We start from the raw sequence: 24,114 nt of genomic DNA on the forward strand, positions 1-24,114 counted from the left end.
TGAACATGCAAAGCTAATCTTTAGTAATAGAAATTATATTCTTTGGCTGGGGCTGAAGGTGGAGTTGATTGATTACAAAGGAGTAGCAGGTAACTTTCTGCAGTGATAGAAATCTCCTATATCTTGATTGGTGACTACATAGTAATATATATTTTTCTAGACTCAGTGAAATCTGCACTTAAAATGTGTTCATTTTATTGTATGTAAATTATACCTCAAGTATTATTGAAGAGTGGATGATATTTGCCAAATAAGATAGGGTTGGGAATAGGAGGTGTTTCATAATATGAATGGCATTGTTCGATTTACTATTGTCATGTATATACTTTTTCTAATCCACATTGTGTTAATTTTTTAAACATTTGGTTGTTCCTCGAGAATCGTTTTTTCCTTTTTCCTCCCCTAACCTCTAAATTACTTTCCTTTAGGAGGAGACAGTAAACTGGTTATCTTCACAGTAGTTCCCCTCCCCAAGATAACAACTTTGCCCAGCTGTATCTCTTACTTTAAGAGATAGTGACTGTTATATTAAGAATATTGAATGACCCAATATATTGGTAACAAAGGTCACGTATACAAGTGAAATCAGAAGGATATGAATCAGGTTTTGGAGAATTACCATTTTGTAAGCAAGACCATCACTGCTGGGTAGAATAAAGGGAAGACAGAGATATCAGCATAACAGGGTAGGACACAGTATTCCAAAACTATTGCTCACAGCTTCCTTATATTATTTTGGGCAAGCATTAGATCCAGTTTTTAGAGGATAAGAAATGGTTCGAAATCACTGTTTCTCCTGAGAGAAAAGAATTTTTATAATATTCTCTGACATCAGAAAAGAATAAAGCAAAGAAACCCAAATGTAGAAGTCCACACATATGTATGTGAATATTATATGTTTAGTATTTCTACTCTTAAGAGTCTGTTTAGCACTTAGTACAGTTGGATTTTTTCAGTAGATATTGGGTGGTAATAAAATCAATCTGTGAAAGAATCAAAGGACTTTTTAGTTCAGTGGAATCAAAGCCATATCCCAAACCTCCAAGTGTCTATTTAAGCACTTGGCCTTTGTCCATCACCCTGAAGGGATGATTAATGGATGAGAACAGTGCAAAACTTGTTCCAAAGACATGCCAGAAACCAGACTTAAGATAGTCAGGTGAGACATTCCACAGATAATTGCCCACAACCTGATACATTGTCTTTTCTCAAGGGATATTTTGTGACATAGCAGTAAGTTGAGAAAGTTGATAGAGGTTTTCTTTTTATAAATTATTTTTGAATTTCAGACCAGAGGATATAACCAAAGTTTTATAATTTTGCATTACTTATGTAAGCATTACTTAAGAAATCACTTTCTTTCATCGTTCTAATGAACTTTGTCTATTTCTAAAGCACTGATCAAAATGACAGTTGCTAGTAGCCTCAGCATCTAACTGCAGGCAGATACTTGCTTTGCAATCAGATCCAGACCAGTGCTTCTTAGCAATACTATAAGAACAGTTATTTGTGCTTTAATCTTTTTCTTGCTCTAGGAGTCATATTCACAGATCTTTGGGTTATTCTTAGAGAGTCACAGTTATTCAGTTTCAATGACTGGTTTCCTTTATTCACATCTAAATCCACTTTATTAATTCAAGTTATATGTTTTGGAGAAAATAAATGTCCCTAGAAGATAAACAGCATACCTTCTGGGCTCCTCTCCAACTCACTTGAACACCTCTTACTCCCTGCCTCAATGATATTCCACGCATTCATATTCAGCAGTGGACCACCCACATGTGTGGCAGCGGTGCTTGCCAGGAAGTTAATGTGCTTCCTAAGTACACCATTGAACAGTCAGTCCTCTCGGCCTGAGCGCTGCTGGGTCAGTTCATCCAGCCATTCCCCCTCCATGCACACCCCCCAACCAGAGGTCCTTCAAAGGAACCCAAGGCTTTTAGACACTTTGGAACTTTTCAGTTTTTAGGGAACGTAAAGCTTTAGGAAAGACTGAATTATTTGCAGCTTATTATATATTCATTATTTCTGAGTTAAATGCTTAACAAGTACATGTAGTTCTCATTCTAGAGATTTAGTCAATCCTTATCTTTATAAATTCCTGACTTGATAATACTTTCAGATAACGATATAATATGGCAAATCTGGTTGAGTCCCAAGGGTAAATTGTAGTTTAAGTTTCCATACTCACAATGGGCAGAGTAGGGAAGTAGGGATCCTTGTTAGATTACTGGGAGTAGCATCTTATCAGGAAATCCACCAGCCTATACAGTCTTTGTGTGCGAATCAGGAAAAAGGTGCCCCTTTCTTCAAGCAGTTGTAACTCCCATACCAGGGCACAAGTGGTTGCAACAGAAACAGAGCCTGGATTTCAGCCCTTTTCACCCCTTTAGCCAGTCACGCGCGGTAGAGAGCAACCCTATCCAAAGACGTTGGGTGTTAGAATAAAAAGGGCTTCCGATGTGGATTCAGAATGCAGCTTTGTTACTCCACAGTTGCTTACTATAGGGTAATTTGTTTAAGATCGCTAATCTTCACTTTCATCTTTCACAAAAGGAAAATGGTAAGAATATTCTCATCCTGCAGGGGATTGTGAATATTAAGAAACACAATGTATGCAAGTGGTTAGCATGGTGCCGGGCAAATAACAAAAATTAACCACATAAGTGCCTTTAATAATCTTATTTTTGTCTAGGAGAGATCAAGCATCAATTCTTCTTTAAGCCAAAAAGAACTGTTTTATTCCCTTGATTAAGCTTTCTCCTAATGTCACAATTAAAATATTTTCTGTGTACAGGTAAAACACTGCAAGCAGGCTTACGAAGAGGAAGACCCCAGAGGAAAGCATTTCATGAGAATTTTATGAGAAGTTGTATATCTATAGACATATACATGCTATATGAAAAGAAAAATCCAAATTGAACAAAAATAAATTGAAACTCTAATATTGCATTGTCTGTGGGTTTTTTCCCTTGTTTGGGCATATTCTATTTCAAATTTGAACACTGGTATGTTTTTCATATACTGTTTCTGTTACATAGTTCAGATTTACATAAAATTTCCCCACACTGTACACAACCTCAAGGGAGAATTTCTCTGACTGTCCCTTTGATGGAAGCTGGAATAAGAAAGAAAGGGCAGGAAAGCCTAAAATGACTGGCTTTTGAATTATATGTGAGACGTCTTTTGAGGATTCCTAGAAAAAGGAAAGGAAAAGTTTTGAAGTCTTATAGAACTGTGGGCCCTAGTAAATAAGCAGAGATTTTGGTTATTCCATATCTTGACTCATAAGTATCCATGTATATTTGAGGGGAATGCATATAGCATTTCTGGGCCATATAAGAATTAGCAATTGAGTTTATGAATAAATGGTTGCTAGTTACTTCAGTGATTTGATTTTCTAGCAGCATTTCTTAGGCATGGGATGTATAGGACAGGCGAGGGGAAATGGTCAGAGAACAGGGATGTACTCACTATTTTTATAAAACAGTGCACTTGCTACAAAATAGATTTGTGCTTAGCCCAGGAACTGGACACCATGTATATCTAATCATTTTCTGTTTCTGAATCTGCTTCTGTTTTGTGAAGTTTAATGATCTATAGAATTTCTTCTGCAACCTCAATTGTTTGTGCTTCCCATGCCAGCACATACATACATATTACAGAGTTGGCTCATTAACAAGCATAGTTGTGATATATGAAAGAAATGGCATAACTCTTGAAAGGATAGCAAAAGAGCATCACAAAATCAGCCTAGAGCCATGATTGTGACATAGCCAAATGTGATACTCCAGATAGCTACTCCAACCTTGTCTTCCCTCACCAATGACAGGAAAGTTTGGTGTGTGCTTGCCTCACCCACTGACAATTGACCTGTACCATGTATTAATGAAATGTTTTTCTAAAATATAAAATGAAGCAAAATAGTTTTGTATTCTTCTGCCTTGGGAGTATGTGCTGCAATACTTCTGAAAAGAGAGATTTCTAATAATTTCATTTTATCCTAACATTCCTGAAATAAAATACATTGAGGAAGGTAGGGATGGTCAGACGCTCTCAGTCTGAAAGCCAACTTCCTTTGCATATTTAGGTAAATGGTGTAACCTCTCTTCCTTCTCACAAAATATTCATTTGGATCTTTTTGAGGGATGATCTGCAGACCAGACAAGGATAATAGTCTGCATTATTTCATTAATTATGATATTCACATTAACTTTCCAGATTTGCAGTTCAAGCCAAGTAATATCCCTCTGCATTTTTGCCCTTCCAACTTCTGTGAAGACTAAAAGAAGTTAATATTTGTGGAAGTACTTTTTAACTGTAAATTCCTATATAAATTTGAGATACAGTTTCCATCTCTCAAGATTTTTCTTGCTTCATGAGTCCATGGTTGTAGTGGTAAATTATAGTAGAATAACTTTTAACAGCAATCCTAGACATACAATTCTGGTAGGTGTCTCAAATACTTGACAGAATAGTAGTGAGCAAAGCTTGGGCCAACTCTATTTTGTACAAGGGGATAATTGAAGTACAGAATTTAAGAGCTGTCTTTTCTTCTTTCTCTCAAGTCAACCATCTTTATTCCCAGAGGAGCTCTCCAGATTATTTTTCTTTAGAACATGTGGTTTTTAATACACACAACACTTACTTAGATATTTCTAAGTAAAATATCAATGGATTTATAATTTTTATTTCTAAACTTTCTCTAAACCCTTAGCAGTTTCCTATTTACAAGCCTAATGTGAAAGCTAATTGTTTCATCAAATCCAAATCATCTTTTAAATTTTTGGGACCAGATCCTAATCTAAGCCTATTTTGGAAAAAAGAAAACCTCATATTCATATTTAACATCATTTTTGGCAAAGTACATTCAGGGTTTTAGAGTAAAAGGGTTATTCATTTAAGTTAAAATGTTATCTGGTAAGTGCATGCATTTATTTTATATTACCCAAGACAACCATATATATTTGGTGCGTAAGCCAGTAACTACTTTGCATAAATATTTTGTTCTAGGCTGATGCCAAAAAGGGGTCAGAGGTGACTCAATTGTGTTGAAATAGTGCTTCATTGAAGTTTTAAAAATATAAATAGGAACTCCACCCCAAAAAATACAGATGCAAATGACCATTTACGTGAAAAATTTTAGTAGAGATATTTTTTGAGTTCAATTGGTTTTCTTCATATCCTCAACTGAGGGGACAGTATATAAAAAATGAGGTATCTGCCATCAAAGTGTTTATAATCTATTAAATAAAAGATAATTTAACATAACCATAGAAAGGGGGCAAATATTATAATTTGGGCAGTGCATGGAGTTAGTACAGCATATTAACAGCCACCACTGTATCAAAATGATGCAAGATGTAATAATAAGGATTTTATGAATAATTCTGAATCCTATTTTTTATTTGTCATTAAACAGGGTCTTATATAGAATAATTTAAGTATGAGAAATGAGTGCTTCATTTTAGTGAACACTTTCTTTTAAAGGTTTTAAAATTTGTGATGTTTTAAATACTTCATTAAATCTCTAAATATTTTTATTTACAATTTTTTTTTGTTTAATGATGTTGATATATCAGAGAATAACACATTGAATACCAAAAGGCTATGATATAGTAGTTGACCATTTTGGGGGGTGAATACACTAATGATATAGTAAATCTATTTCAATTTGCTCTAGAGAATTTTTTTAAAGTATTGCTTGTATACATCTGCAAACTATAATTGGTTGTTTTAATCAAATGTCTGTGAGAGATAAACTAAATTCTCTTAAAAGTTATTAAAGTCTTTGTCAACAGGTAGCTACTACATGTGAGAATATTGAACTTCTAAGTCTTTTCATTTGGGGCACTTTTTTTAATTCCTTGGGTTGTTTGAATACTTACAAAAGATATAGATTTTCAGCTGTGAGTACGTACAATTGGAGAGACCTGGCCAATTCTGAAAATCATAAAATTTGGAATATTATTAACATGTCAACTCATTGGATAAGTAGAAGAATTTTGAATTTGTATTATATTACCTCTCAAATTATATCATCTTGAACTACATGAATTAGTAGTATCTATAATATCATAGTTGAATAGTTGTGACAGATATCTTATGATCACAATTTAAAGCCTTAGAATACTTACTATCTGACCCTTTACACAAAAAGTTTGCTGAAGCCTGGTTTAGAAGGTGGTCTGGTAGAGTCACAATTACCTTAGGCATCCTTGAGGAGAAAGGGAGCAAATTACAGAGTTTCTTAACTTTTTCTTCCCTGGCATATCAATATTTATGTTAACATATCATTATCAAAGCTCTCAAAATAATTTTTTAAACTACAATCAGAAATAAAAACATGTAAATGCTATATCAATTTTACAGTAATTATCCCATTTTATTTTCTCTTTGCAAAAATCATCCTAAATATCATATTGATGGATTAATATTAAAAACATAGGCATGCCTAGGGAAGGTTGTTCTTGGTCAGTAGCAGTAAATTTATTTAATCGCTATAATTAAATTAAAACTAGCTTTATTTAGAGATATTATCTATTATACCACAATTCTGATTTTTTTTAAAAAATGTATGTGTGTGAAAATTGAAACATCAATATTATTCTAAAACAACAAGGTGGTAGTTGCTTTACATTGTTCAGTCCACTCCATTGGCCCCAATTACATTATGTCTAAATCTGGGAAAGGGCCTCTAATCAGAAAAATAAAAATGATCATACAGAAAATATTTTCAGGAGTACTTATATATTGGTGTAGTATTACAATGTATTTTCCTAATTAAATGTTAAGTATGGTAGTATAAATATTTATCATTGAAGAAAGAGTAATTAAAGGAAGGATAGTTGTGATTTGGGTACCAAAAGGTAAGAATTGATAAGCAGGTAGAAGTTACACCAAGAAAGCATTTCAGTTTAAGGAGTCAAAATGTGTGAGGATAAAACTAGAGTTTTAGGAACTTTCAGTCACTGGCAAGCTGAGTCACTAGAATGCAGGCAAGCGAAACACAATATAGAGAAAAGTTTACTGACTCATTTATACAGTACTGAGATTGCTGTTTTTACTGATCTTGCTGTTATGTGGTACCTCATTTCTAACATCTCATCTTAATTGGCCCATTAACCTCATCTCCTATTGCCTTAAAATTCCAGCTCCCAAGGATACAAACACCAGCAACACTCCTTTTCTCCCTAAGCTCCTGTTCAGTGTCTGATTTTCAGTTCTTTGTTTTTTGACCCCTAAGAAACAATTCCTTTTCTGCTTGCAAGCTTAGGAATGCATGTAAGAAAGATTTTTGTTATACTTTAATCTAACATTTTTAGACTGGGAAAGTGACATATCATATATTCTTAATATATCTTTTACTTTGAGGTTTATGCATAAAATAATATTTTGAAAACTCAATTTACTCACTTTTGAGAAGCTATTTGCAAAGTAGAATAAATGTACTTTTATATAAATTTTTAAAAATTTGAACAATTAAATTTTTCTCTATATATATTTTAAGAATATTGTAAAATCCAAAATCTGTAGATAATCATACATATCTAAAAATTATCTGCTAATTTAGATAATGAATATAGTTCTAGCTCAGTTAGTTTTAAATGATTTAAACTCGAACAATGTTGCATAAAAATAAAAGTAGACTATAAAAGAGAATGAAAAAAATTTTTGGTGTGCTTGCTAGAAGGACAAAAAAAATGCCTGAAGGATAAAAAAGAAGAAAAATTATGAATTCTTTCCCTGTTGAACCAGCAGATGTCATGTTTCGTTGTTACAGCCTAAGATTATTATAAGGGCATTTCCTTTGTATTACTATGTATACTGTGTGCTTCTTACAAAACAAGTGTATAAATATTAAATATGATTGGCTCTGAAATCAGAGAACAAATTTGTGGGGTCTTTTTTTTTACTTTTAAGATAGATTTCTCAAACAAAGTCAGAAAGCATTTTTCCTTTATCAAGTTTATCCAAAAGAGTTTTAGTACAAAGTATGCTCTGAGACGTAGCAAGCATATTTATATTTAACTATAACTACACAAAATCATTTCTTATCAGTAATTATTTGTTGCTAATCAATATTATTTATGCACCAGCTAAAAAAGCTTTTCTCATCTTTAATTCTAAGGTGGTAACAATTATTCAACTAAATTAAAACTATATCAACATCCATATGTCATCACCATATCTATTCTGTCCCAAAATTTATCTGTCATATGAGACACTGGAACTGGTCATCTCTATTTCCTTTTCCAATCTAATATTTCATGAAAAAATATTACATATGTCACTCATATGTAATGCGGAATGTCAATGCAAATAAACTTAAGTATTTTCAGAAATACATTGAAAAGCCTTCGTAACAATCTCTAATTAAAAATAAAGATGAAGATAGAATTTTATAGTAAAATTGGATCTATTTAGAATATTCAAATGAGGGTTAAATTGTAGCTTAATTTTTCACAACCCTGAAAATAGATTTTGATAAACAAATTCATGTTTTCACAATGTCATGAGAATTTTTTTTTAACTTCAATGTCAAACTGCTTCAATAACCTGAAAAGTATTTATTTAGATAAACAATCAGTTCTAGTATTATGACAATTTGCATTTATGACATGCAGCTAGTTTACCCTTCTGGCAGTCAACAAAAAGCAGGATTAGAATACAGATAATAGAAACATTAAATGGAATTTATAAATAAATGTGCTTAAAACAATTGAAATAATACAAGAAACAGTAGGCAAATGTTTCATAGCACCCTAGAGATTTGAGACTGTGCCTTACCTTAATGGCCATTTTGTGGACAGTCACTCACCCATATCGACCCTGCTAAATGGCAGTTAGGTATTGACTAAATACCTCTAGTGAAGGGAAAATCATCCGTATTCAGAGAGGATTGCTAGAACATTTCTAAGTCAAAATATGTATCCTTTAATACCCACTCACTGGCATTCATCTTATTTCATAGATCTGTTAAAATTTAGCCTGTGATGGAGTTTCAACTCTCAGAAAACTTCATTTGCCAGTTTTTGAGAGATTTTTTTTTCCTTTTCCATGCTAAATAGACTTTATTCTCTTCTCATTTCTCTTTGAATGTATCATTCATTTTATGAAAAACGTGATACTTAGAACTAAATCTAATACCCCTTGTATTTCCCTCTTGGCTAAAAAACAAAAGCAAGCCCCTCTTCTCCCTGTGCCCCTCAAAAAAAAAACAATAAGCAAAATGAAAAACCAACCATTGAGACTCTTTATCTCCTCAATTCAATCTAGACACTAATGTCTAATGAAAACACTCTAAGTTGACATTTCTCACTTAAAAAGCTCTTTACTTCATTTATAGGTTTTGGATGTTTTTTTTTTTTTTTTTTTTTTTGCGGTACGCGGGCCTCTCACTGTTGTGGCCTCTCCCGTTGCGGAGCACAGGCTCCAGACGCGCAGGCTCAGCGGCCATGGCTCATGGGCCCAGCCGCTCCGCGGCATGTGGGATCTTCCCGAACCGGGACACGAACCCGCGTCCCCTGCATCGGCAGGCGGACTCTCAACCACTGCGCCACCAGGGAAACCCCTTGGATGCTTATTTTTAATCAAAACCCCTGGCTCTTTATCTAGGCTACTACTAAATGTACCTCCTCAATAACAGTTTGGGAAATTTGGTCTCAAATACAGGTTGTCAGTGATGTTTTGGATATTTATTCATTCATTCAGTATATTGTGTTCCTCTCATCTAGATTTTGCTAAGTGTTGTGAACATGAATTTGTGCTATCATTTAGTTAGTAATAATAAAAATATCATACAACATATAGAAGAAATAAAATGAATGTGATGACTCTTTTCCAGAGACCTCCTTCTATGCAAGATTGTTTGTATAGAGTTGATAATCCATTTTCAATAAAACTGAATGAATATTCATAGAACATTTTTTAATGCACACAGTGTTGATATAGGAGACTTTTCCAAATGTTACTAAAATTCAGATATGTAATTCAATGTATTTAATTTTACTAGTAAATTTGTCAAAAATTAAATTCAGTTCATCTGACGTTTTTTTCCTGGTGAACCTCACCAGGGTAATAGAGACCATCACTTTCATTCTTAGTGTTCAACATTCATACTTTATATGTAATAAATTCTTATGAATCAACTCTTCTGCAATCCCTAGATGATAGATGACTAATTATGGAGAAAAAGAAAAAACCAGGTAAGATATATTCCTGCATACAGGAACCCAGGAGGAAAACCCCAGGAGGACATTTAATATTTAATCTAATTTAAAAAAAAAAATCTGTTGAATAATGTACAACTTATTAAATCATAATCCAGTAAAAATTGCAAAGCTATTTGAAAAGTTGGAGAAAATGTAAGCAATTTCCAGGAAGACAGAGGCCATACCTCCTTGTTCATTGCCTAGAACACTACTTGGCATTCAATAGGCTCTAACTAAATACTGATTTAATAAATAAATGTATTATTGGTAAAAAGTAGATAGTGTGAAAAAAATCTATATTTCAGAATATCAAAAAGTTGGGATACTTTCCTGGTGGCACAGTGGTTAAGAATCTGCCTGCCAGTGCAGGGGACACAGGATCAATTTCCTGGTCCAGGAAGATCCCACATGCTTGGGAGCAACTAAGCTCGTGCGCCACAACTGCTGAGCCAACGCACCACAGCTACTGAAGCCTGCACATCTAGAGCCTATGATCGGCAACAAGTGAGGCCACCACAATGAGAAGCCCCCACACCACCATGAATAGTAGCCCCTGCTCACCTCAACTAGAGAAAGCCCGCACACAACCATGAAGACCCAATGCAGCCAAAAATAAATAAATAAATTAATTAATTAATTTTTTAAAAAGTTGGACATATAATTCCCATGGTCTGTGAATTTTTCTATTTGGCAATTAAAAGACAAAAACTGAGATGGTTTATGTATGTTACATATACTATGTATACCTCACATATCCTTAAAATCTAAATAAAAGCCTTTTTTGTTATTGACCAAAGTTCTTGTGTTGTTAAGTTTTTGTTTGGTTAATTTCAGTTTAGTGACCAAAGACATGGATAATATAAACACAAATTGTCATCTTCACTGATTTTTTTTTTTGACAGAGTTGATCATTTACTTGCTGACATACTTCTTTTTTATTATTTATTTATTTTTTCTGGAAGTATAGTTGATTTACAATACTATATTAGCCTCAGGTGTACAGCATAATGATTCAATATTTTTATAGATTATATTCCATTTAAAGTTAGTATAAAATGATGGTATATTTCCCTGTGCTGTACAGTATATCCTTGTTGCTTATTTTATATAGTAGTTTGTGTCTCTTAATCCCATACCCCTATCTCACTGATGTACTTCTTTTGATTTCTAGGATGCCACATTTTAAATTTTCTTCCTGTTCACTGGTTGTTCTGTCTCAGACCTTTGTGGGGTTTGTTATCTCCTCCCATATCTCTTAACCTTGGATTGCCCCAGTGGTCAGACCTTAGCCTTTATCTACACACACTCCCTTGGTGATCTCATCAGTCTCATGGCTTAAATTTAAACTCTTATCTATATGCCTGTGGTTAGCAAGATTATGTCTCCAGCCCTGGCCTCTCCTGAATTCTAGTCAAGTGTATCCCACTTAATGGCTCCATTTAGATCATTCAAATTGTTCAAAAATAATTTCCTGATCTTCTCCCCCCAAATTTGATCCTCCCATAACTTTACATATCAGTTGATGGAAACTTCATTCTTCTGGTTGCTTAGATCAAAAAACTTGCAGTCATCCTTGATTCTTCTCTTCCTCTTACACTGCTTATACAACCAACCAGGAAATCTTCTTACATCTCTTCTCAAATTCTCCAGAAATTGATTAGATTTTAATCACATGACTTTTTAAATACAAGAATTACTTATGGAACACGAAGTAGAAAGTAATAAAAGGGCATAAAGAATAAGTAAGTATGTTTAACTGTAACATGTCATTTAAATTTAAGGACTTTTTCTGTTTTAGGAAAGGCCTATGCTCCAGAATTCTATTACGATACCTACAATCCTGTGTGGCAGAACAGACACCGTGTTTACTCCTATAGTCTACAGTGGACTCAAATGAATCCTGATGCAGTAGATCGGATCGTTGCATACCGGTTGGGTATTAGGCAGGTGAGGAATTTAATTGTCTTCTTTTGTGTGTGTGTGATCCTCTGTGAAGACCTTGTTACTATGATGTATTGCTATAAAGTTTTAATCAATTTGCATGAATTCCAGAATATATTTTTCTATATCAAAGATAATATTACCTTACCCAGAACTGTTCCAAATTATTTATTTATTTCCAAATCTTTGAAATTAATTTATGCATTTTTCACTATGACAGGAGACATATTAAAGTGAGCTTTCTGAAATCCTTCATCATTACATGTGCTATAGAAATTACGTGGTATAATTTCTGTGAAAGAAACTAAGATGTTCTCACACTTACCTGTACTGCATAATTCTTTGTCTTGTTTCCTAAGCTAGAAATTCTACATATTTTTATTCTAAGAGGTTCAAACTATATATAGGATTTTTAAAAGCTAATTTAATGTGTCTGTAGAATAGAAATGTTTTGGTAAAATGAGAAGAAACAATGAAATATGATGTTTTCCTAAGGTAACTGAAGATTATAGATTGTGTAAAAATATCATAGCTTTTTCAAATGAACCACTGTTAAACTCAGTTATCCTTCGTTGGTATAAATGATATTTTTGAAATTTAAATATAGGTCTTTACATTATTTCCTATTACATAGTAGGTTATCTGGAGTGACTATTTCAGCATAACAAAATGTTTTTGAAGATTTATTTGATTACCACATAAGCTATTAGCTCTCTTTCACATCTTTGTATTATCATAGATTTGTAAAATGTGTTTTCCACTTCCTTAACTAAATCACACAATAGCATTTTGAGTTTGGATAGTAGAAAGGACAGAATTTGCCTGGAGAAAGATTGGTCGACCATCAGCAATCCACTCAGTGTTACTATCATAAAACCAATGTTTTTTTAAATCTTGTTAACAAAGTTATAATAAAAGACTATGTACATCATTAAAATTAAGATACATTGTAAGTTGAACATTCTTATCCTTCTTGTCTAAGTATTCACAGGTCACAGACATGGTAGACAGGAGTGGATCATTTGGAAACTTTCTCTATTACTCTCATTTACTTTGGTCCCTAAGTAAATCTGAGTAAATCCCAAATCCATATCAGAATTGTTTGTTGTACTCATTCTAATTTAATGATAATTTTTCTTGATAGAGAAGATAGAAAAAAGAAAGAGCAGCAGTCTCCCTCGGTTTATGGGCTTATCCCTTTCTTTTTCTTTTCTCAACACAGCTAATATTTTTAGATCTTTTATATTTGGAGCATCTTAGCACATTCTTGACTTTAGACACCTCACATTCATTTCCAAGTCCTTACCACATGATTTGGTCATTCACATTCATCTTTTATTACCCTATGTTTTCAAAAAACTAAGAACCTAATACCAAATTGCTATTTGTAAAATTGAGTCATTTTATTAAGGTGTCTTTTCCTTTTTTCTGGTTATAGGTTTTTTTGCAACAATAGAGTCAGAATTTCATCTTTAGTTTCTCACCTTCTTCCTCAGCTATATTTTTTTGGAGTGTCTGGGTAACTGCCCTTTGCTTCCTGTATGCTGAAGGGCTGCCTGTTTTAATCTGCGGAATTAATTTACCCAACCCTACTCATCATTCCTTTCTTTTATGCTAACAGTCTTCTAAACCTTTGTTCACAAAGTCTCCATTATGTATGCAAGTCACCTTCTCCATGAGTCAAGTTTAACAGAATGATTACTATCTCTGTCCTCCCTCTCAACTGGAGCGATTTTAGGAGAATTAGACTTCCTCCTAAGAGGGATCCACCTAATTAAAGCCCTTCCTTCTCATCTATATCTTGTACTAGTTATTAATACACTACCTTCTATAATTTTTTTGGCTAGGATTGCTATGCTATTTTCCAATGACAGTTTCTCTTCTTAGATTTTCCTTCCCTGATATGAACATCTCCGCTAAATTCCTGTCTTTATGTTTCCTGATCATAAAACTAGTATATAACTCCCTGATATGCAGTGACACACACTTCCCGGTCTGTGTTCATCCTTGTGAACAAATTAGTTAGGTAATTTCCCCCTACTCTGCTACTTTACAATACATTATATATGCATGCATATATGTGTATAAATTTCCCCTTACTGTGTTTTGCGAAAATTATGAATTCCTGACACATCTGGCTTCTGATTCTAGCTAATCTAGCCTTATCATTTTTAGCTATATAACCTTGAACAGGTTTCTGAACATACCAAACCTAGGCTCCTACTTGGGAAGTTGAAGATAATGATAACTGTCAGGCAATCGAAGTGTGGAGTGGAATACATCCCCCATTTATCCCACAGGCCAGGTTCCCTTGTGCAAGGCACTCTCTGCACAAACATTTGTGGCAATTCTTGCACTCATCTGCCTGGGTTGTGTAACAGTTTTTTTAAGTGCATCTTAAGAGCTTAACATATCTACCATTTTTATTTCAGTTTTATTTAGTACACTGTATAACCTGGGCCTAAGTATTATTCCAAGCCATGATTTTCACAAAATAATTTCTAGACTTTTTTTCACTATGTCTTATTTTTATTTCAAACCTGCTGTCCTCCATAATATCCATTTTACTGATTCACATTTTTCTCTTCCACTTTGAGTCTTATTTTAAAGCCTTCCTGATCAGATCAATGTCTGCTGCTAACACTATTCTTCCCAAGTTTCTGAGATTCATGCTATGCACTAGAGGAAAACATATTTCTAGTGTTATAAACCATGGTCCAGAAAACAATCCTTTCTCTTACACAATTTCTAAAGCTAATTCTTTACTTGCCTTAGCATTATTTATTTTACTAGAATTTTCTTTTATATTTAGAAACAAGTATTATTTTTTCCTGGAGTGCTTTTTTTGTAATACTCTATTTATTGATAATTTTACTAAGATACTACATCTTGCCATGGAAGAGAAACTTTAATATATCTTTTGTGGGTGTCTCAATAAAGAGTAATGGCCTTCTGCTGTTCTGCCAATATGAATGGAAAGGAAATGTTCATAGATATGGTGTAGGAACAGAAAGACCACGTATAAACACTACTCTTTTCCCCACTCCCATATTCTCTACACTTAACCCTTACATGAAACATCTTAACATGCAAAAGGGCCTCAACAGACATCATTTCTTTTGCAGATCCCCTTGCATACCAAAACTGAGGATGATAGGGCAGATGCATTTTAGATACAATGAAATTGATATAATTCTTTAAGAATATCCCCTGTTTAATAATAGGACACAAAGTCATTAAGTAAAATAAGGTTATATTATCTTAGAAAATTTAGATTACTTCTTCCTCAGGTATGTACATTTGGTTATCAACATTGTTTTAACACACAATCAGACACCAGCATTTAAAATAATCACTATTGAATTCTGATCTGATGATCATTTATGTTACATATTCTATGATTTTAAAATCGTTATTTTACCCTATATTTTTATTTTGAGCCTGTATATCTAATTTCTTCTATCCATAAATTATCTAGATTATCTAATGAAAAGTACTTCCACTTTTAATATCAAACATGACCTAAAGTGTACAACACACTTCTGATTCGATGAAGTCTGAGAAGCAAATTTGATCCTTTAAGACTCATGGCAAATTCAGTTGTAAAGCGTCCGACTTTGTGTTTTTGTTGGGGGGGGGGGGGTTGTGGGGTTTTTTTGCGATACGCGGGCCTCTCACTGTTGTGGCCTCTCCCGTTGCGGAGCACAGGCTCCGGACGCGCAGGCTCAGCGGCCATGGCTCACGGGCCCAGCCGCTCCGCGGCATGTGGGATCTTCCCGGACCGGGGCACGAACCCGTGTCCCCTGCATCGGCAGGCGGACTCTCAATCACTGCGCCACCAGGGAAGCCCAGACTTTGTTTTTAATCCACAAACTGTTAGAAACTTTATTACTTACTCTTAAATTAAGTAAGATTATAAAATCACTAGTATATTATTAAATCCCTGGCTGGATGGGGTTGGTAAACTGAACCCAGCATTCCCCCACCTTTCTGGTAAAATTAACTTACCCTTTTGGTTAAACTGTAGGGTCTTTATTTAAATATAATGAGGAAAATTGTCTCAGAATTTGAGTATTGGCTTATACACTTTTCTTAAAAGTTGCTGCAGTCGATCTATAAAAAAGCACTGGAATTCTGGAATCAATGCTTTAAAAAACTTAAAAAGAGAACAGATATTTCATGTGAAGTTAAAAAATTAGTGTGGAAAAAAAGTTTTCTCAAAATCTTAATGTCCTTAAGTTGTACTTTTTAGGCTCAGCTAAGCAATTGTTTAATCTCCTTAGACAGCTACTAGCCTCCCAATTGTTTGCTTCATTTGTTGCTTAACAGGAAAGAGAAAAAGGTGATTTGAATGTCTGCTTTCCTTAGTATTTAAGGAATTAAGAAACAAGCAAAACTATTTCTAAATTATCTGAATATACCAAACAACACAAACATCATTTGACTCCATTTAACATACACACTATAGGTTCTGATAATAAAGGATTTTAGACTTTTATACAGTTTCCTTTTTATACTCCGCCTAAGACATGCACAATGAATGTGACTTTTTGACTGTCATCTTTGGAAAGTGGGATATTTTATTGAATAAAATATTTTAATTCACCGTGTTCCTGTCTTCTTAAATCTTGATATATTAAAATGCTTAGAATTATCATACCCACATGCTTACCCAGTCAGTCAACAAAACTTTTAGTAAATTAATCATCTAGTGAATACCAGGATTTTAAAAAAGAATTGTCTTCGATGTCCTGTTAACAAAAGTGCTATAATAGGAGCATGTCCAAAATTCCATAGTAACATGAATGGGAGCAGTTAGTACTGTGACATAGTGGTTAAGTGACATGATCAGCAAGCAAAGTAGAGACTTGTTAGTTTCTATAGGTTTATCTTCATAAATAGTTATTGTTAATAATGACTAATTAAGAAATCGCTAATCACAAATATACTTTTTGGTAAAATTGATTACTGGATGAATTTATTATAAATTTTATTTTGGTCTTCATACGTGCTACTATAATGATTGAGCTAGAGTTTATTTCTCCTTCCATTTAAAGCATACTTTTTATTTTATTAAATAATTCATTGCTTATTATTGTTTATTAAAGGGCTAATGTTTTAATAGATCATAGTAATTAAAATTTTATAAATTTATTGTATACATAGATGACCATATGCATTGTAACTATGGTTATTAATACAGCTAATACCTAATTTAATGCATTGATCGAAGAAGCAGAAAAATTTGAAGAGATGGCTTTTTATGCTTTAGCATCTTGTATGAAGTATTAGTTTCTAGGGCACAGTCTAGAGATGCTGAAGGAAAATGGTAGAATAAGATAGAAGTGAATAGAATAGAATATTCTATTATTATGAATAATAATTATATTATTAGATAATATAATAATATTAGAATATAACAATAATATTAGAATTATGTACATTAGAATAATGTACGTAATTGACTGAAGGCCATTGGACACATTTTATTGAGAGAGGTGTTTGGTGGAACCATTTGACAAAGAGCATTTAATGCCAAGTCCAGGGAAATCTGTGGCGAATTGACAGATCATCTGAATTGATTTTATAGTCTTAAGTCATGAGTAAAATGACATCTTCTATAGATAGATTAATCTGATATCATACATAGTACATTGAATGATATTACAATAGAGGCAAGGCCACAGTTAGGCATGTTTGAAGTAAGTTTTAATATTTAAATTAGAGTAGTGAAGGGGGAGAGAAAGAAAAAATGAATTAAGAAAATTTTGAAATGGCCAGAACTTGAATATTGATTTAATTTTGAGAAACAGTTTTTAAGAGTATAGTGACCTTATGTTCTTTGCTATTTACTTCAATTTCTTTAGTGAATGCTCAAGAAATTATCAAATATATAGATGAAGAAGAGAGTAAGGGATATAGAGAAATGTGGAGAAGCCATTTTGTAAATGGTCTTTTTGGCTCCAGAAAAGAAATAAGCCAGGGGCTTCCCTGGTGGCACAGTGGTTGAGAGTCCGCCTGCCGATGCAGGGGACACGGGTTCGTGTCCCGGTTCGGGAAGATCTCACATGCCGCGGAGCGGCTGGGCCCGTGAGCCATGGCCGCTGAGCCTGCGCGTCCGGAGCCTGTGCTCCGCAACAGGAGAGGCCACAACAGTGAGAGGCCCGCGTATTGCAAAAAAAAAAAAAAAAGAAATAAGCCATAAGCCCGTTGGTAAAAAATGACATCGTCTCAATATTCCAAGTGAAGGGCACTGCACATATTCCCTTTATTCCTATAAATACTAACATCACAATGTATCTGCTAGGAGGAATAAGCACAGTAAATTTAAAAACCTGGATGACCTACAGACCTTTGATATAGAAGGCTTTGTGAAATAAGGGTATTTTGTCTTGGAAAATTCCAAGTACTTTCTGAGGAGTTTTTCTGAGTCTGTGGCCTTTTGTACAGATTTCATTTTGTGTAGCAATACTGCTAAGGAAAATTAATTAGAATTTTCCTTTTTATTGACCCTGAATGTAGTGGAAAATGAGCAACCTCAAAGAGACTTTTGGAGTGAAAAAGTATTAAATTATTGCCAGAAATAAGATATTGAATCAAAGTTTGCAAATATACTCATGTCTTCAAATTGGTCTTGTTAAATTTGAGTTGATAGAGGAACATCAAGCAAAAGTTACCATAGTTAGAAACATGTTACTAGAATTTGAGTGAACACTTCCCCTTGAATGTGTAAATTCATAGGTCAGAAGGATTAGACATGAGAACCAAAGCTAGCAGAAATGTAGATGTAAATGTACTGTATGAAGACAGTAATGATAGAAGGTCCAGTGAAAAAGAAAGGAGAGGTAGAAAAATCTGCCAATGTCATGGAAAGTAAGGGAAGAATATGTGAGAGTGTGTGTGTGTGTGTGTGTGTGTGTGTGTGTGTGTGGTGGTTTTTGTACTTGTAAACAAAATTTTTAAAGATTAAAAAGCCCTAAATTTTTAAAATACCAGATACTGACAAATCAGTGTTGCTTTTTTAAGAGGGAAATAGGAAGAAAAAAAAGATTGTATATAGGTTTAATATTATTCCAAGGTCAACTGATTACAAATTTAATTAAATTTACCTAAGCCTATCCTGGCTGTCCACTTGAATCAATATTTTATAAAGAAGAGAAGACTGACTGATATATTTCCTTGGATGAAAGAACAATTCTTAAATGTCTAAATTTTTTCTTTTACAACCTATAAACCTATAAATACATGGTTATTATGGATTCCAAGACTTTATCCAGTCAAAGAAACTACCCAACAGACCAATATATATATTCAGTGTCTTAAATGACTGGGAGTGTAGAGTTCAATGGCAAACAGTCACTTATTTTGTTTGTTTGTTTTTTGGCTGCGTTGGGTCTTCGTTGCTGTGGGCTTTCTCTAGTTGCGGCGAGCGGGGTCTACTCTTCGTTGCGGTGCACGGGCTTCTCATTGCAGTGGCTTCTCTTGATGTGGAGCACAGGCCTTACGCGCGCAGGCTTCAGTAGCTGTGGCTCGCGGGCTCTAGAGCGCAGGCTCAGTAGTTGTGGCGCACAGGCTTAGTTGCTCCATGGAATGTGGGATCTTCCCAGACCAGGGCTCGAACCCGTGTCGCCTGTGTTGGCAGGCAGATTCTTAACCACTGCACCACCAGGGAAGTCCCCCAAATTTTTTGTTTTGGGGTTTTTTTTTGCGGTATGCTGGCCTCTCACTGTTGTGGCCTCTCCCGTTGTGGAGCACAGGCTCCGGACGCGCAGGCTCAGCGGCCATGGCTCATGGGCCCAGCCGCTCCGCGGCATGTGGGATCTTCCCAAACTGGGGCACGAACCCATGTTCCCTGCATCGGCAGGCGGACTCTTAACCACTGCATCATCAGGGAAGCCCAAAAATAGTCACTCTTTCAGCTACTTTTCAGGAAAAAAATGATCAAAGCTTGAAATGAAAAATGGAGTTGGGATTAACATTTTCTTTTTTTAGGCTTTAACACCATGCAAGTTGCTTGTTTGAGTACAAATTTGTATATGGATTTATAATCTATTTATGTACTGTATCAATTAATAAACAACACAGTTTTCTTTGTCTTATATCAGTGGTTCTCAAATTTGAGTGAGCATCAGAATCATCCATAGGGCTTGTTAAAACAGTTGCTGTGACCGACCCCCAGAGTCTGGTATAGTGGGTCTGGGGTGTGGCCCAAGAATTTGTATTTTTAACAACTTCCTGTGTGATGTTGGTTTGGGGCCACACTTTGAGAACCACTGTTTTATATTTTCAGACTATAATAAAGAGACTAAGATCAGATTCCATTTTCATCTTTTGGCTTTTCCTTGTACTAACATTCCTATATGATCTCAATATGAAAAACAGTATTATAAATACTGATTTAAGAACAGAGCTTGGCATATGGTGCTCAATACCATTTGTGGAATGAATGGATTTGAAATTTACGTGTTATAATAGGTAACCATTAAGTTCCAACTGGAGGTGCATCCTCTAGTTATGCCTGGATTGATGCATTTCCAAAACGAGTGATTATTAAAATATTGTTCTCAGTCCACTGTTGAGTTTCAAGATTTATACCATGGACTGAGAAATAACCCAACTGCAAATATTTTCTTTAGTTCTTCTGGGCAAGATATACACAGCTCCTTAGGCTTACATTTGTATATATTTCTAAGGGCTTTTTTTTAATAAGAAACCTATTAATGAGATATTAAAAGTTACTTAATTGTGATATGTGTAAACTAAAACTTGCATTTGGTAGTTCTGGTGGCTAATTCAATGCTTTTCAAAGGAGCATGACTACCTTAAAACACAACTCCTCAGTGAACATTCCCTCAGATTTCAAGACTGAATGTCAGAGTTGTCTTGAATTGATAACTATTTCCTATTACTTCTTTTCATTTCTAAATATAAATTACTATTTGTTTAGCTTTATCATTTTCAGTTGTATTTCTTTAAGTTTCTTAAGTTGTTTTAAAATATGGAGTCATACTTATTTTTACACTATTTCTATACCAAAAACCTATTTTTCAGCAGTTAAAATATTTTTACTAAAATAACTGGAACAATATATACCTTTGAATAATAAATGTTGAACATAACAGATTTCAATAAAATGTTAATAAAGTTACATACAATAACTAGTGCTGTATTATAGCTTGATTATAGATTGCTGACTTTTCCAAGTTTCTATTCTGTTTTAAAAAGTTCAAACAAGAAATGCGAAATATCACAAAGTGCTTAAGTTGCTTTAGTGTACTTCAAATTAAGGAAACCATTTCTGAAAAGATGGAAGCAAGAAGTTGAGTAGAAATTTGAAGGTAATTGTTTGAATATCATAGGCGTTAGCTATTTTTAATAGCTGACCTGTCCTTGATGTGTGTGTGTGTGTATATATATATATCTCAATACCATAAAGTCTTACCCTATTCTAGGTGCTTAACATATATCATCATGTTTAACTCTTAAAACAACACAGTGAGGTAGATACTATTGTTATTTCTATCTTAAGGCTAAAGAAACCATGGGGTTAAGTAACTCATCCAAGATCATAGAATTAAATGAAAGACTAAGCTGGATTTGAACTCAGTCATCTGGCTTAGAGTCTGGCAAGTGTAATTCAGCTGAATACCATCTGAGCCATGTGCCTTTATATTTTTCTTCTGTTTCCTCTTTCTCCCCCTCCTCCTCCTCCTCCTTCTTCTGATAGACTCTACCTTTTTTCCTAATTTCTCTTGTAGTAATTTTCTGTTGAAATTTTCTGTCTCTTTTTGTATTAACTTCAGTTGCCATTCATAATTTAATTAAATTATACACTTGTATATTTATAAACTTATGTCAACATATTTGAATATTATATTTTTATTCCTTTAATCTCTTCTATATTTGGGAATATATCTGCTTTTCCACCAACAATGCATGTATATATTTTATACAAGGCTTTTCTGTTTCTGGATATCTTTTCCTCAACTTTTAATTTTATAAATTAAAATTAAAATTTTAGATCTCTATAAACTTTTAACTTTAAAATTTAATTTTATAAATTTTATAAATTGTTCAATTATGATATGATATTAATATCTTTAAAAAAATTTAATGATAAATGAAAAAATAAAATAATTGGTTTCAAAAAAATGTAAATTAGGAAAATATTCAAGTATAATATTAAATAACAAAAATTCTGTAAAATTGGTATTATCACTGTTGTTTAGATGCAGAAATAATCTTACAGAATTTAAGCTGTATAACCATGCTCTACAGAGAGAGGTCACTGGGGAGCTAGCTTATTAACCTTTTTTGTTTAATTCTAAAAGCTCCTTTCTTAACTTTTATACTTTACTGCTATAAAACTAGATGTAATTCTATGAATTATTAGAATATATAAAGAGAGGTGGGGTTATTTTGGAGATGAGATTGGATAGGCGGCACAAGGCTCTATCATGAAGGGCTGTAATGTCTACTCACCTCTTGCTGCTCCCTCTCCAGACAAATAAAATAAGTTTATAAATTAAAAATGCCAACACAAGAATAGGGATTTGCTTTGCCTTAAATAAATGAGATGAGACAAAATGGGATTAGGCTTTATTTTCAAACAATACTTAAATCTGTATTCTATATTTCATGTCAATTTATAAATAAGTCATTAATAAGAAAGAAGAATTATTTCATGCAATCAACAAAATATGTACAAAGTTCAGATTAAAGATGAAAGGCTCTGTCAGGCATTTGAGTTGCCAAAGGAGTGAGGATGGGAGGGTGAGAGGATAGTTCTTGTCTTCAGAGAGTTTAAAACAAACAAGGAGATAGGCAACCAAGCAGATATCAAACTACAATATAGTTTGATAAGTATTATAATAAGTGTGGATATAAGGTATTATGGGAAAACATTGGAGGGGAACCTAAGATGACTTTGGGAAGTGAGGAATGCTGATGGAAGAAGTACTAGCAAACTGATACCAGAGGGGTGAAGAGAAGTTACCCAGATCAAGGGACTTGGATGAAATTAACAAGTGCCTGGATACAAAGCCAGCTTGATAACATTTGGAGAACTGAAAATAATGCAGTATATCTGGACCTCTCCTGAATCATAGTTCAGGAGAGAAGGAAGAGATCAAAGTGGAGATGCGAGGGACTGAGATCATGAAGGGCCATGTGAACTAGTCCAAAGAAATTGGACTTTACCTTGAGAGAAGTGGGAAGACACATAAAGAGACAAAACAGAGGAGTCAAATAATCACTATCGTGGTACAATATAAGGGACAGCATAGAGTAAAAGCTGTTGTTTTATTTCAAGTGAAATATAATGACCTGAATCAGTGCTGCTACACTGGTAATTGGAGAGAAATTTATGTGGCAAAATCAGAAGGATTTGATGATAAGTGTAGGTTGGCGAATAAAGGGAGCAAGAAAGCAGAGATGAAGAAACTGTTCACTGCTTAAGTGCTTGTTGGCTTTACAAGATGTTATGTCGAAAATGTTAATATTGGTTTTCTCATTTTTATGTTAATAAAATATTCTTGAATGTTATTGTTTATATTGAGAGAAAAATGAATTGTTACTGAAATGAATATTAGGCACATATATAATGGAATGTTTTCAAAGAAATGTAAAATGATGAAATTTTTTTTTTTTTAGTTCATTGCTTGTTACAGCCTTTTTTTTTAAAACATCTTTATTGGAGTATAATTGCTTTACAACATTGTGTTAGTTTCTGCTTTATAACAAAGTGAATCAGTTATACATATACATATGTTCCCATATCTCTTCCCTCTTGCATCTCCCTCCCTCCCACCCTCTCTATCCCACCCATCCAGGTGGTCACAAAGCACTGAGCTGATCTCCCTGTGCTATGCGGCTGCTTCCCACTAGCTATCTATTTTACATTTGGGAGTGTATATATGTCCATGCCACTCTCTCACTTTCTCACAGCTTACCCTTCCTA

General features: G+C 33.9%; 1 protein-coding gene across 1 annotated transcript in view; it reads left to right on the forward strand.

Annotated features, from left to right (window-relative positions):
- MDGA2 (MAM domain containing glycosylphosphatidylinositol anchor 2) overlaps positions 1-24,114 on the forward strand; it is an 822,856-nt gene that overhangs the window by 722,597 nt on the left and 76,145 nt on the right. Inside the window, exon 10 of the mRNA XM_060004614.1 lies at positions 12,013-12,161. Coding sequence (XP_059860597.1) covers positions 12,013-12,161 — 149 coding nt within the window. The remainder of the gene's footprint in view (positions 1-12,012; positions 12,162-24,114) is intronic.

This window comes from Delphinus delphis, chromosome 2, assembly GCF_949987515.2.
Source record: "Delphinus delphis chromosome 2, mDelDel1.2, whole genome shotgun sequence".
NCBI classification, from domain to species: Eukaryota; Metazoa; Chordata; class Mammalia; order Artiodactyla; family Delphinidae; genus Delphinus; species Delphinus delphis.